Raw genomic sequence first — 15,854 nt, 5'->3', positions numbered from 1 at the left:
TGACAGTCCCATCCCTAAGCCCGCCCTGCGGATTTCCTTCGAGCCGGGAGGGACGCCCAGAGCCTGCAGTTTGAGGGTTCATCCCCTCTCTGGAAGAAAACCAGCGAAGAGACCTCGGAGCTCTCTCTCCACAGAGCCAGACGGCTCAGTCTGCTCTCCTCCATCACGTGCTGGCAGATTTTGACTGCCAGCCAGATCTGGAGCAGCTTGGACCAGCGGGGGCGAGCGATGGGGTGGGGTGGGGGAGGCTTGACCAGCTGGCACAGCCGCCCGTCTACAGGCCAAAGTCGAGAGGGTGCTGATGGGTTGGTGGCTGGGTGCCATGGAGAGGGTGCTTTGGGCGGCAGGGCGTTCTCACTCTCTTGGGGACCAGCTGGTGAAGAGGTTTGATGAGGACACCCCTACCTCCCTTTTCCTTAGTCTACCTGGAGTTAACAGTTTTGGCAGGCTGAGGGATTCTGGGAGTCCTCTGTCATCGAGTTCTTCCAAATGTAAGGGCTGATGAATTAATAATGAGCATGCTGACGCCTCTCCAGTATCCACCATAGTGGGTTTGTGCCAGAGGAACGGTGAACTCAAATGCAAAGTCTAAATGTTCAGAGCATCATGGTCTTATTTTAAGTGTAGTTAAGGTCATGGCTCAGTGGTAAAGGATCTGCCTGCAATGCAGGAGATCTGGGTTCAATCCCTGGGTCGTGAAGATCCCCTGGAGAAGGAAATGACACCCCACCTCTAGTATTCTTGCCTGGAGAATCCCATGGACAGAGAAGCCTGAGGGGCTACTGTTCATGGGTCACAAGGAGTCAGACACGACTGACCGACTTAACACTCCAGTTTCACACTGGAGCCTGGATACAGAAGAGACTATCTCCAGTGCAAATGTGGTTCATTAGAATCTGGAGTGGCCTTCCTAAGAGTTTAAGAAAGTGAATATGATTTACATGTAATAATATGCACACATCTTCAAGTGTCAGCCCAGTGGATTTCTTTTTTAATTATTATTTTTTTAGTTAAAAGATAATTGCTTTATGATGTTGTGTTGGTTTCTGCCATACATCAGCACGAATCAGCCATAGGTATACATATGTCCCCGCCTCTTGAACCTCCCTCCCACCTCCCGCCCTCATGGCTTTTGACAATTGTATACATCTGTTTACCCATCGCCCAAAATGGGATCGAAGACGTTTCTGTCACCCCAGAAAGAGCTTCTGTTACCTAAGTCAGGTCTGCCTCTCCTCAGGCAACCACTTTGTAATTTCTGTCACCATCAGTTCAGTTCAGTTGCTCAGTCACGTCCTACTCTTTGCGACCCCATGGACTGCAGCACACCAGGCTTCCCTGTTCATTACCAACTCCCGGAGCTTGCTCAAACTCAGGTCCATTGAGCCGGTGATGCCATCCAACCATCTCATCCTCTGTCGTCCCCTTCTCCACCCACTTTCAATCTTTCCCAGCATCAGGTTCTTTTCCAATGAGTTCTTTACATCAGGTGGCCAAATCATTGGAGTTTCAGCTTCAGCATCAGTCCTTCCAATGAATATTCAGGACTGGTTTCCTTTAGGATGGACTGGTTGGATCTCCTTGCAGTCCAAGGGATTCTCAATAGTCTTCTCCAACACCACAGTTCAAAAGCATCAATTCTTTGGTGCTCAGCTTTCTTTATAGTCCAACTCTCCCATCCATACATGACTACTGAAAAAACCATGGCTTTGACTAGATGAACCTTTGTTGGCAAAGTCATGTCCCTGCTTTTTAATGGCTTCCCTGGTGGCTCAGACGGTAAAAAAAGCATCTGCCTACAATGCGGGAGACCCGGGTTCAATCCTTGGGTGGGGAAGATCCTTGGAGAAGGAAATGGCAACCCACTCCAGTACTCTTGCCTGGAAAATCCCAAGGACGGAGGAGCCTGATAGGCTACAGTCCATGGGGTTGCAAAGAGTCGGACGCGACTGAGCGGGTCATCATCATCATGCTTTTTAATATGCTGTCTAGGTTGGTCATAGCTTTCCTTTCGAGAAGCAAGTGTCTTTTAATTTCATGGCTGCAGTCACCATCTGCAGTGATTTTGGAGCCCAGAAAAATAGTCTGTCACTGTTCTATTGTTTTCCCATCTATTTGCCATGAAGTGATGGGACCAGATGCTGTGATCTTAGTTTTCTGAATGTTGAGTTTTAAGCCAACTTTTTCACTCTCCTCTTTCACTTTTATCAAGAGGCTCTTTAGGTCTTCTTTGCTTTCTGCCATAAGGGTGGTATCATCTGCATATTTGAGGTTATTGATATTTCTCCCGGCATTCTTAATTCCAGCTTGTGCTTCCTCCAGTCCAGCATTTCTCATGATGCACTCTGCATGTAAGTTAAATAAGCAGGGTGACAATATACAGCCTTGACATACTCCTTTTCCGATTTGGAACCAGTCTGTTGCTCCATGTCCAGTTTTAACTGTTGCTTCTTGACTTGCATACAGATTTCTCAGGAGGCAGGTAAGGTGGTCTGGTATTCCCATCTCTTGAAGACTTTTCCACAGTTTGTTGTGATCCACACAGTCAAAGGCTTTGGTGTAGTCAATAAAGCAGAAGTAGATGTCTTTCTGGAACTCTCTTGCTTTTTTGATGATCCAGAGGACATTGGCAATTTGACCTCTGGCTCCTCTGCCTTTTCTAAATGCAGCTTGAACATCTGGAAGGTCCCATTTCACATACCGCTGAAGTCTGTACCATAGATGGGTTTTAAATATTCTTGTGCTTGAAAGGAATCATACATTGTAGGGCTCTGTGTGTGTGTGTATATATATATACAGGTTTCTTTCACTCAGTATAATGTTGGAGACTCCTCTGTGTCATGATATCAGTAGTTTTTCCTCTTTTTATTGCTAGGGAATGTTTCATTTATACATGGACCATGGTGGGTTTGTCCATTCTCCTGTGGATGGACATTTGGGCTCTTGCATTTGGGTTTAGGTTGTGACGGAAGCTGCTCTGAACCCTCCTGAGTCTTCATGTGGACATTTGTTTTCATTTCTCTTGGGGCAGGTCTCCAGGAGAGGGATCAGTAGATCACAGGGTAGATCTTTTTGAAGATCTTCTTTTTGAAGCTCCAGTGCTTTTTCCTGGTTTGGAAATTACATACCAGCTGGTAGGCCAGGCCTTTTTCCATTATTTTCATCAGGTGGGTGTGGCCAGCAAGACTTAGGTCACCCAGGCAAGTCTACCTCAACCAACAACTGTAATCGAAGCTGAATGTAAATGATTATAATTCTGAGCTGTTCGGTTCAATTTTGTAAAATTGCAAGAAGCTGGTATATTTTGAGGGTTGTTTCTTTTTAAATACAAGATTAGGTATAGATAGAGCCCCCATATGAATTTGATTCATGCCTGAGTCATGACTGAGAATTGACGTGCCGCACTGGAGAGATGACTCAATGCAAAATTTATGTGCCCCTCCCCACCCCCCTGTGGGCTTCTGATGTGTGAGTCAGTGTTGAATGAACATGAACGACCTTGTTTTGCAGGGTTTCGTGCGCTGAGTTTTCTTTCCTCCCAGTCCCTCTGCTTGCGTTCTGGTCAGCGCTCCACTGCCCTACCCGCCACTGATATTCATCGTATTGTCAGTGAACTCTGTGCAATAATATCCTCCCCCTCTTTTATTAAGAGGGATATTTCGTTTTGTAGCTTGGCTTTTCCTCCAGTGTTTAAACCATCTTCACTGTCACAGAAGAAATGCTTAATCGCACCCATCAAGCCAGAATATTCTGATGTGTCCCTCAAGACGCTCTTCACAAATTTCACATATGTTTCCAGAGCTGAAATTGTCCTAAAATGAGCACTTAAGCAGAAATGAAAAGATTTGCCTGCTGTGGGCTAGGTGTTTAGCTACTGTTTGTGATTATGCTATGCTGGTACCCCTGACACCAGAGGGAAATTAATAGCATTATAAAGTATGGATCCCTCTGGCATTTTGAGAAGAAGGATCCTAGGAGCTTTGCTCGGTTTGGGTAACTACAGATGGGAAATATGGAATTTTACTCTCAAGCAACATGAGAAACAGCTTGCAAGTGTCTGCTGATTTCTTTTTTTTTTTAAGCTAAAAAAGTGATCGTATTTGAGTATAGCCGATTGTCTGCTGATTTTAAATGTCTCCTCCTCTGCAAGTGCGTTTTGACCTTTTTTTTTTCTTTTGTCCAGGCTGTGAGTTAGGAGCCTTTAACAAAAACACACGGGCCAAGCGGGTGTCTCATTGTCATGCAGGCACCTGTCTGAAAATTGAACTTCTGTCCACAGGATCCTCTTCACTGTGAATCAGGGTCTTCTATGATCAAAACGTTAAAAACTATCATATCACAAATTTATAATATTTACTTATATATTTACATATTTTAAAATTATATTATAAATTCATTTTTAAAAATTTCCCCTAAGATATGTGCGTGTATAGTTTAACAAATCAGGTTGTTCTGTGGGGCTTGCAATAAGCAAGTCTGCTGACCATCCCCACCCCCGATTCCCACATAGGGATGCGCGAATAATGATTTTAGCTGTTTCCTCACTTGTTTTGCCTCCACATTTTCAACTGCATGCCTACTCTGACGTTTCTTGACTTTTTCAGCTTTAAGAATCTTCCATGATTTCTTGGTGTGGAAGGTGAGGATTTGGTTCTCTTATCCATCCCCACTCCCCCCACCCCCACCATCCTACACAACAGACACTGTGTTTTTTAAGGTTAGTTCAGTGGTTCCATAGTCACAGCTTAAAAATGGAATATTGTTCAGCCTTAAAGAGGGATGAAATTCTGACAACATGGATGAACCTTGAAAGCATTATGCCCAGTGAAAAAAGCCAGACATGCGTGTGAAGTGTCTGTGCATGGGTATTCAGTAGATCACTTCAGTCCGTTCAACTCTTTGTGACCCCGTGGACTGTAGCCCGCCAGGCTCCCCTGTCCATGGAGTTCTCCAGACAAGAATACTTGAGTGGGGGCCATGCCCTCATCCAGGGGATCTTCCTGACCCAGGGATTGAACCCATGTCTCCTAAGGCTTCTGCATTGCAGGCAGATTCTTTACTGCTGAGCCACTGGAGAAGCCCCATGAAGTGTCTGCTGCTGCTGCTGCTAAGTCGCTTCAGTCGTGTCCGACTCTGTGCGACCCCATAGACGGCAGCCCACCAGGCTCCGCCGTCCATGGGATTTTCCAGGCAAGAGTACTGGAGTGGGTTGCCATTGCCTTCTCCTCATGAAGTGTCTAGATTAAGTAAATTCAGAGAGACAGAGAATAGCTCAGAGGTTACCAGTGGCTGGAGGGAGACGGGACAGGGAGCCACCTCTTCGTGGTTGCAGAGCTTCTGTTCTGTGAAAAGGTTTTGGAACTTTGTGCCGATGCTTGCTCCACACTGTGAGTGCCATCAATGCCCCTGAATTGTCCAGACTTTAAAGAGCGCATTTTCTGTTGTATATATTCAACCTTGCAGATAAGTACCTTGGTTAAGAAATAAACAATAGCTTACTTACATTGTTAAGATTGTCAATGGTATTCACTTATTTCCTTTCTTGTGCAATTTTGGTGTTTTCCAGAGTTGTCAATGGTCTCCGTTTTTTCCCCTTTGCCTAGTTTTCTGGGCACCCGTTGTTAATCCATCACTAGTCTCCCACCAAGAACTGTAGACTCTCCCCCACGAGCATTCAAACCTCCTAGGCTCTACAGTCTGCCTTTTCCCAGAGCCCTCCAGCCCCTCTTCCCATCTGGGGTCTGGTTCTCCGAGCCTGTTGCAATGTTGCTCTGATGTCCTTTTCTTTTTTCCCACCGCCTGGAGATGCCCTTTATTCCTTTCCCCCTGTCTTGACTTGCTTGTTTCACTGCTTCATCTCATGGAGTAAACACATCCTTGAGTGTCTTTCTGAGAAGGGGCATCAGGGAGGTCAGTCTCCAGCTTCTGCAGACGCAGAGCCTGACCTGGGGACCCCCTGCGCGAGGAATCTAGGGAGGACATGCTCTTTGGGGTAGCGGCTCCGAGCGGCTCCACTTGACATCTTTCCGGCTGGGGTCGCTGTCACCGAGTCTAGGCTCGTACAGCACACGGCAGGCCGGTAAATCTAGAGACGAGTTGTCAGAGCAAGGAATAGCGACTTTGTTCAGAAAAATGGTAGACTGAGAAGATGGTGGGCCAGTGTCCCAAAGAACCATCTTACCCGAATTCAGGATTCTTTTATATTAAAAGGGGAGTGGGTGTGAGTGGCTGTTGTGAACTTCCTGGTGTCAGAATCCGCTATTCTTGCCTCCATTTATTTAGGTCAATCATGACGTTCCTATAAACCTCCAAAAAGACAAACGTTATTCTCAGTTCTGCAACTTTATCTCTCTCTGAGTGGAAAAGTGTTTTAGAGCCTAGGACTTCCCTGGTGGTCCAGGGGTTAAGCACCGCCTGGGAGTGCAGGGGACATGGGTTCCCTCCCTGATCTGGAAGATGTCACATGCCGAGGAGCAACTAAATCTGTTTCACTTCAACCCTGAGCCCGCGCACCTTAGGGCCTACGCTCTGCAACAGAGGAAGTCCCTGCAATGAGAAGCCCACCCACCGCAGCGAAGAGTGCAACTAGAGAAAACCTGTACAAAGCGTTGAAGACCCAGTGCAGCCAAATAAATGAAATAAATAGATTAAAAAAAAGTAAAGATCGGAGCCTTGAGAATGGACTCTCCTGTATATTTCGGGCTACGGGCAATGTTCTCACAGCAAAAGCAATTGCTTACAAAGGTAAAAGAAAAGAAACAGACCCAGTGTGGGGTCAGATTTGTTCTTCCCTGGCGCACTGGTAGCCCTGTTTGTCTTTCTAAGCAGGGTTGCGGCTGCGGGAGGATCTTCGATATCTGTCATCCGGAGTCATGAAGGGGACTGGTTGGTAACGACTCTTTTTTTTTTTTGAGCTCATTCCCTGAAGTCTTGTGCCGGGTGATTACCACCTCCCCATCACTAGACTGTCCCCTGCAGGCCCTGCTTCTTAGGGGTAATTGAAGGTTAATCAGATACACTACTTCCTGCTTCTGTATCAGCTAGTTAATATGTCACTACATACAGATTTAAAAAAAAAATCGCCCAACATTTAAAGGAGCTTTGCTAGTGTTGACAGTTTCAAGGAAGCTACCCATGTTGAGGGATTATCTTAAAAAAATATATATATATATCTATAGGATTTATCATACAGTCCAGGAATCGCACTCCCTGGTGTTTATCCAAACGAACTGAAGAGTTACGTCTGCACAGAAGCCAGCACACGGATGATTACAGCAGTTTTATTCATAATTGCCAAAACGTGGAAGCAGCCAAGATGCCCTGTGATAAGTGAATAGATAAGTAAAAGCAGGGCCCATCCAGACAATGGACTGTTATTCAGTGCTAAAAAGAAACGAGCTATCAAGCCATGAAGAGACATGGAAGGATCTTAAACGCACTTAAGTGGAAGAAGCCGGTCTGAAAAGGCTGAATACTGTACAATTTCAGCTATAAGGCATTTTGGAAAAGCCAAAACCGTGGAGCCAGTAAAAGGATTAGCGGTTGCCAAGGGTTGCCAGGGAGCCGGAAGAGATGAACAGACGGAACACAAGAGTCCTAGGGTGTGGAACTGCCGGTCCTGACACCAGAATAATAGATACATGTCTTGGTTCATTTGCGCAAACTCAGAATATACAGCACAGAGAGCCATCTCCAATGTAGACTGTGGACTTTGGGTGATAGCCACGTGCCAATGTAGGTTTACTGATTGTAACAAACGTCCCACCCGGCATAGGATGTGGATGGTGGAGAGGTTGTGCATGTGTGGTGCAGGCAGTATGTGGGAATTCTCTGTACTTTCTGCTCAGTTTTGCTGTGAATATAAAACTGCTCTAAAAAAAAAAAAAAGGAACACGTGCCTTATCTGCTGTATGAGTTTCCTGTTGCCGCTGTAACGAGCACCACAAGCACGGTGGCTTAGAACGACTCAGACGTATCATCCGACAGTGCTGGAAATGAGAAGTTCACATTGGTTCTAACTGGGGTAAAATCAAAGCGGCAGCAGGGCTGTGTTCCTGCTGGAGGCTCCTGGGAAGAACCTGTTGCTTTGCCTCCTCCAGGTCCTAGAGCCCACCGACCTTCCTTGTCTCGTGACCTTTTCTCCATCTTCAAGTCAGTGACACAGCATCTTCCAGTCTCTCCTGTCTGACCATGCTCTTGTCGTCACATCTTTCTGATTCTGACTCATCTTGCTCTCTCATAACGTTTCTTGTGATGACGTGGGCCCTACCCAGCTCACCCAGGATCATCTCCCCAGCTCAGAATCCTTAACCACAGCTGCTGAGTCCCTCTTGCCATGTAAGATGACATGAAGGTTTTACGGATTAGGAGGTGGTCATCTTTGAGGGAGGGCTTCCCAGGCGGCACTAGTGGTAAAGAACCCGCCTGCCAATGCACATGATGTAAGAGATGTGGTTCAATCCCTGGGTCAGGAAGATCCCCTGAAGGAGATCGTGGCAACCCTCTCCAGTATACTTGCCTGGAGAATCCCACAGACAGAGGAGCCTGGTGGGCTGCAGTCCATAGGGTCACATAGAGTAGGACATGACTGAAGTGACTTAACATGTACACACACATCTTTGGGGGAGAAGTGATTATTTTGTTGATCACGTATGCCCTTTATTATTTCTTGAATTATGTTTGCACTGGGTCTTCCTTGCAGCGCACCAGCTTTCTCTAGTGTCAAGCGGGGGCTACTTTCCAGCTGCAGAGCACAGGCTTCTCATTGCAATTCCAGTGGAACCCAGCTCCATCCCAAGACCGATTCTTGGTCATGTTCCGAGCTGTGGGAGGCAGGGAGACTGCCGAGGAGAAGGAAGGAAGGAAATCCTGTTGGGTTCCAGGTTTGACTGGAGGACAGAGGACAGGGATTCTTAAGAAAGGGACCCACCTGAGTCGTCGGAGATGCCTTTCCATGTCCAGCATCCTGGATTCTGGCCAACCCTCCCTTGAGAGGCATAACCTTTCTGATCTGTGTCTTATCACTTGTCCATGAGAATATTGTATTTTTCACGTGTAGAAGCAGAAAAAAGGTTGGTATCCAGCGATGCCTAGGGATAGAGGGAGCTTTGACAGAAGAGGTTGAACTTGATGTTGAGAAGGTGATGGGACGCCAAGGCTGGGGAAGTATCCCAGTGACATCAACAAGGATGAGATATGGGGAGGGACTGGAGTGGTCTTACTAGCGATGTGGTCTAAATGGGAGGCCCTGAAACACGCAAGGATGGAGGTTGCCGGGCATGCCTGTGCCGCCTCTGTATTTCTGCACTGGCCTTCCTTGGCTGGAGCTTACCACAGATGGCAGCTCTAGAGGGCTGTTGAATTCTAAAGCAGGTGAGACAGAGTCTGGGAGAGGGATGAATTAGCCCCGGCATAGAGGAGGTTCCCACAGGCTTCCTCTGACAGTCCCATGGCGCTGAACCGATGAGCCAATTTTATTGTTTCTGGGAGTCTAAATGCAAGAGACCTGGGTTCAATTCCTGGGTCGGCAGGATCCCCTGGAGAAGGAAATGGCAACCCACTCCAGTATTCTTGCCTGGAGAATCCCATGGACAGGAGCCTGTCAGACTACAGTCCATAGGGTCGCAAGAGTTGGACTCAACTTAGCAAGTAAACCACCAAACATAGACAGCGTATTAAAAAGCAGAGACATCACTTTGCCGACAAAGGTCTGTATAGTCAAACCTATGATTTTTCCAGTAGTCATGTACGAATGTGAGAACTGGACCATAAAGAAGGCTAAGTGCCAAAAAATTGATGCTTTCAAATTGTGGACCTGCAGAAGACTCGAGAGTCCCTGGGGCTGCAAGGAGATCAAACCAGGCAATCCTAAAGGGAATCAACCCTGAATATTCATTAGAAGGACTGATGCAGAAGCTGCAATACTTTGGTCACCTGATGCGAAGAGCCGACTCCTTGGAAAAGACGCTGATGGTGGGAAAGGCTGAAGGCAAAAGGAGAAGAGGGTGACAGAGAATGAGATGGTTGGATGGCATCACTGACTCAGTGAACGTGAATTTGAGCAAACTCTGGGAGACAGAGGAGGGCAGAGGAGCCTGGTGAGCTGCAGTCCACGGGGTCACAGAGAGTCGGACGTGACTGAGCGGCTGAACAACAGCAGCTGAGGCGGGTACAATTCTCTATGGGTGGCGCTAAGATTTTTCTTGGGAGCGTCTAGTGCCGAGCCAATGACTGTGTGTGGGTGACGCTCTGCAGAAGAGAAATCATTTTCTTTCCTCACGTATTTGTTCTTCATTGTTGTCTTCGTAATACCTGGTTCTGTCACTCGGAATGTTATTTTGGAGATGGATGATGCAGATGTGTTTTTCAAGGCAAGGCGGCAACAAGTAATTTTAGAAACCCATTCATCACTGTACCTGTCCGTGCTGACGTCATACGGTTGCAATGGGTCGTGGGTGTGCTCTAGCCAAGATGTCACGGCATCTGTAAGAGGAGACAACTGTGAGTGAGTGTCTAATTGACTAAACACTGGAGCACTCTGGATCCCATTGACTCCACTGTGATTCGAGTCCAGTTTCATTTCTCTCCTTTCCCTCTCGTGGTTCCCTTCTCACTGAGGTGGGGATGGTCCTGCTTTGGTCAGTTCCCCGGATCTGCCACTTCCTGGCTCAGTGACCTTGGGCAAATGATCTTATTACTTCGAGATTCAATTTCTTTATCTACAAACAGCAGCTAGGACAAACCTAGATATCGTATTTAAAAGCAGAGACATCACTTCGCTGACAAAGGTCAGTATAGTCAAGGCTATGGTTTCTCCAGCAGTCAGGTATGGATATGAGAGATGATAGCAAACTAGACTGCCTCTTCACAAGGTCCAGATTAAGCTCTCACAGCAGTAGATTTCTCATGGCTGCTTTTTGCCTTGGAATAGTTCCCACCTACCACTGAGGATTAAAGGCCTGACCCAGGTGACACTGAAGAGTTCCAGCTGGGCCACAGAGAATTAGGAAAGTCCCCACTGGAAGGGCTTCTGGGGATGGTTTAATGGTTTGCTGCTTTTCATGGCTTTGCAGGTCATGCTGGCGGCTTCCTACTGGTCCCTCCTGGCCCCGGCAGTGGAGATGGCCACGTCCTCTGGTGGCTTTGGTTCCTTGGCCTTTCTCCCCGTGGCTGTCGGCTTCACCCTTGGAGCAGCGTTCGTCTACCTAGCCGACCTCCTGATGCCTCACTGGGTGAGTACCGCTCCTCCCTGGACTCTCGTGTCAGGGCATGTCCAGCTCTGTGCCATGAATCTACTTCTGTTCAAACTCAACACCCTCGGTCGTGTCTCTGTTAAGTGGCTAGCGTTATCGAAATAGATACTTCAAGCCATTTAGGGCTTTTACCTAGAGGGATTGAATTGTGACTGAAAAGAAAATAAGCTCTCGGTGGTCTGACTCATCAGCCCTTCAGTCGCATTTTGGTAAGTTCGGATTTTAAATGTCAGATCTTGTTAAACACGCAGAGAACACCTGGATGTCATTCGCTGCGGCACTGTCTGCAGGAATGGACCTCAACTGGGGCAAGGGAGTGACCGGGATGCTGGTCCTGACCCTTAGCGAGCTTATGACATCACCAGGGAGCTGAGAACACACTGGACCACAGCAGAAGACACTCAGCAGAGCATCCCCTCCGCGAGCGCTGATTAATAGGGGGATGAGGTGGGGGACCGGGCAACAGGGCTCTGGACTGGGCTCGCTTCTGACACGAACCAGTTGTATGTCCCTTACCCCCAGTTTCCTTCTTTTGACTTGAGGGTTTATAACTCCCTTTAGGGGTTGCCAGGTAATAATTTTAAAAAATCTAAAAAGGCACCAAGGACTTCCTTGGTGTTCCAGCAGTTGAGAATCGCCCCTGCTCATGCAGGGGACATGGGTTCAATCCTTGGTCTGGGAGGGACCACAAGCCTCGGGGCAGCTAAGCTCGAGCACCACAACTTCTGAAGCCTGCACGGCCTCGAGCCCCCGACCCCCGCAGCTCGCTGCAACTGGAGAGAGTCTGCACAGCCATGAAACCCCAGCTCAGCCAAAAATGGTGAATTAAAGAAAGTAATAAGGCACCAGAATTTGGGTGAGCTGATGATTTTTTTTTTTTTGCCTAAACAGTGCTGGGAGGTTGGCTTTGGGGAATGAGCTTTTCCTGGCTCACAGAGAAGCCCAATACACAGAGCAGCCTGCATTCTGGCTGCGGTCCCTGAGCAGAGAGAGCCAAAGCCAGACCGTGAGACTGTGACCCAGCGCCATTGGCCGAAACCAGCTTGGCTGAAGGGTGGCTGTCAGGAAGGACCCAGTGCAGGCACGCGTCACCTTACCAGGCGCTGTGTTTTAACAAGTCCCCGAGGTGGGCAGAAGCCCCCCGAGAGACCTGAGCTGGGGCTTGAATTCTCTGCTCACCCAGGAAGGGAGGAGGTGTGGGAAGGCCCATCCGGGGGAGAGAGTTTCTCTGGGGATCGTGGTGGGCGGGGAGCAGATCGGGTTCCCTGGAGTCTGCAGGGCTCGTACCCCAGGACGTAGGCTCACCTTTCCCCACTTGCCTTCTTCCTTCCCCATCGGAGAGAGAGAAGGAAGAGTCTTGGGAGGAACGTGGCCCAGACACTCGTGAGAAACCCATCACTCTTGATCCAGAGGGACCAGCCTCTGGACCGAACAGCTCATTGTGCGGTGATGTCTGCATGGGGAGCCGTGATGTCATCTTGGAGGAAAGACTGTGTCCTTCTCGTTCAGCGAGAGCTTGTCAGGCTGTGGTCCTCTGTCCCCACCCCCCAGACCCTCTGTCTCCTTGTTTTTGGACACGTCTGCTTGGTAATGGCTCTGGGAGGGTCCTCCGGGTGGACTGCCATAGCCTGCTGTCCAGCCCACCTGGGTTCCGTGTCACCTTGCCAGTGGAGTGTATTCTCCTTGCCCGGGCAGGAAGGCCAGTGGCGTTCACTCCTGGATGGCAGACCGGGGCTGGCATGACCCCTGCTGGTCTCTTTCTGCCCTTCCCACCCGAGCCCCCCCGGGCTTCCAAGGCAATATATGGCAGAGGGCTCTTTGTCTCGTGAGGAGTCACCGTTCCCTGGTACTGGGGCGGGGAGGGTGGGGGTGGGGTGGGAGGTGTCAGCGTATTTGATCAGCTGCCTGAATGTAGAGGCTTTCTCTGGGCAGTGTAAATAGTCATTTGTTCTATGCTGCAGTACCTTTTTTTTTTTTCCTTAACCTTTTGCTTCCTGTTTGCTCTACTGTATGCTTTGAATATAGAGAAGATCCCAGCGGGAAGTCTTGGAAAATGAGGCCCGGTTGGGGAATGGTGGGTGAGCACTGAGGGAGAGAATGAAAGGTCTTCAGAAAGGGCGTAAGAACCATGAATGCCCAGGACCTTGCTCATTGGCAGAAAGATCAACCTGGCAGGAAGCATCTGTTCTGGGACGTTTTAAGAGAAGTTAGTTCATGCTGTTGATGTGAGAAGGGGCATTTGTCTTGGACGAACTCGTAAACAGATAAGCATTATTTGTAACTGCAGCAGAACCCCAATGCGAACGTGACTCTAAGAGTGGGCTGGGGAGCTGTCTGTCCATCGCTCTGAGACAGGCTGGAGGTTTCCCTCCGTCTCACTGTGAATTTGCCAACCAGACCCAGAAAGGGCAGCCGCTCGGACCTAGGGAAGATGCATCTTGGAGTCTGAGTTATTGGGTTTTGACCTTGAGTCTGGCTGGTTGTCAGCATTGATTGTGTAGCCAAGGGGAATACAGTCTTCTGGGGGAGAAAGCGGTGGCCAGAGTTTGGTTTCAGAACGCTCACTGCGGTTGGAGTGTAGGAACCAGGAGTTCCGTGGGGCAATTCCAGCTGAGATCTCTTCAGTTTCCTGTTCATCTCACTTTGCGACAAAGTCACACAGCTCAGACAAAGCCACACGGCTCAACACACGGCCCAGGAGCAGGGCGCAGTCGTGAGAGCAAAAGGCTTTGGCTGCAGCGATGACAGACGGGGCTCGTCCTGCAAAACGAGTGCCTGGAGGAAGGGGGCCCTGCCTGCAGAAGACCCCACAGCCTCCGCTTTGTCCTCTGGGAGGACCGTGCGTGCACTTTGGGCAAGAGGGAGCAAGCTAGTCCCTGGCGAAACAAGCCGGTGCAGGAGTATGCTCAGCACAGAGGTGCTTTGAGGGGTTCTTTTAGCATTCCCTAAACCTATCTTTTAAACTTTTCTTAAATTTTTCCTTGGCCTTTTTTTTTTTTAGTATTTCCTTGGCTGTGCCACAGGCCTGTGGGATCTTAGTTCCCCAACCAGGGATCCAACCCGTGTGCCCTGCACTGTAAGTGTGGGCTCGTAACCGAGCCCCAGGGAAGAGCCTGCTGGAGGGCTTCTGACATTGACCCGTGACGGTCCAAGCACAGGTGCCTCTGCGAGTCCACAGGGGGTGTGCCCTCCCTATTTCTTCTTACACATTCAGGACCTGAAGGGTGGCAAGACTCCGGGAGGGCGGGAAGGAAATGGTTAACTCTGACTTTGTCCTCTAACGCGGCTCCCCTCCATTCAGCCTTTCAGATGTATTTGTCTCCCTTTTGGAGCTTGAGCCCCACATTGCTCATGAAAAGGGCTTTACTCATAACAGCCTGTCAGGTTGAACCCGCTGTGGCCGCGTTAATTCCGCTTGTCCAGTCGCTCCCTGAAAGGGTGTTTATTTTCCTGCATTTATCTGAGGGTAGAGTGGAGAAGGCGGACATGGTCACCGTTAATGGGAAACGAGCTGACAGAGTTGTACGGAGGCTTTGCCAAATGATGGCTTAATGAGAGTGGAAACGGGCGGGGGTGGCTGAGGAAGGTGGAATCGGCCAGGCCCCGGAGGAAGGCGGTGGTGGTGAGTGTGGCTCAGGCCAGTCGAGCCCATGGTCCCCCTGGATGGCTCTAGGGAGAAGCAGAATGGACCGTGGACAGCTCTCTGGAGATGCTGACATTTTTGTGATCTTTGCAGTTTGCTTCTATGTAAAGTTAAGACTGGTGGTGACTGCGAAGACCGCACCTTCAGTGTAAAGCAGAGCTTTTTCTACTGGTGGGTGGAGGGGAGGGGAGGGGAGGACGGTGGCTGTGTATCTCCATGGCCTCCTGTCTCTCTTTTTAGTCTTATTAATATTGCATTAATGCAACACACAAATCTCATTATAAAAATTAAACAGATTTTTATGTGACAGTCCTTTCTTGCTACAGACTGTATCCTGCTAAAGTTCATGTGTTAAACTTAATTTCCAGTGTGATGGTGTTCGGAAGTGGGGCCTTTTGAAGGTGACCAGGTCATGAGGGTGGAGTCCTCATAAATGGGATTAGTGCCCCGATAAAGGAGCCCCCAGAGAGCTCCCCTCCTGGCCTCTAGCACATCAGGATGTGTGCACACACTGTCTATGAGCCAGGAAGTGGGCTCTCTCTAGACACTGAATCTGCTAGCACTTTGACCTTGGGCTTCTCAGCCTCTAGAATTGCCAGAAATAAATGTCTGTTGTTTATAAGCCACCTGCTGCTGCTGAGTCGCTTCAGTCGTGTCCCACTCTGTGCGACCCCATAGATGGCAGCCTACCAGGCTCCCCCGTCCCTGGGATTCTCCAGGCAAGAACACTGGAGTGGGTTGCTATTTCCTTCTCCAATGCATGAAAGTGAAAAGTGAAAGTGAAGTCGCTCAGTCGTGTCCGACTCTTAGTGACCCCATGGACTGCAGCCTACCAGGCTCCTAGTTGATGGTAATTTGTTACAGCAGCCTAAAAAAAAAAAAAAGATACCTGGTTTTGGAGAATTCCCTGGCAGTCCAGTGGTTAGGACTGTGCTTCTGCTGCAGGGGGGACACGTGTG

General features: G+C 48.9%; 1 protein-coding gene across 5 annotated transcripts in view; it reads left to right on the top strand.

The window, feature by feature from the left end:
- Window positions 1-15,854, top strand: part of SLC39A11 (solute carrier family 39 member 11) — a 293,523-nt gene that overhangs the window by 34,509 nt on the left and 243,160 nt on the right. For all 5 annotated transcript variants that reach the window (XM_055575022.1, XM_055575020.1, XM_055575023.1 and 2 more), the window contains one exon: window positions 11,073-11,231. In XM_055575022.1, the coding sequence (XP_055430997.1) occupies window positions 11,073-11,231 (159 nt within the window). The remainder of the gene's footprint in view (window positions 1-11,072; window positions 11,232-15,854) is intronic.

The sequence above is a fragment of the Bubalus kerabau genome, chromosome 4, assembly GCF_029407905.1.
Source record: "Bubalus kerabau isolate K-KA32 ecotype Philippines breed swamp buffalo chromosome 4, PCC_UOA_SB_1v2, whole genome shotgun sequence".
NCBI classification, from domain to species: Eukaryota; Metazoa; Chordata; class Mammalia; order Artiodactyla; family Bovidae; genus Bubalus; species Bubalus kerabau.
This window is presented reverse-complemented; position numbering and strand designations above follow the sequence as displayed.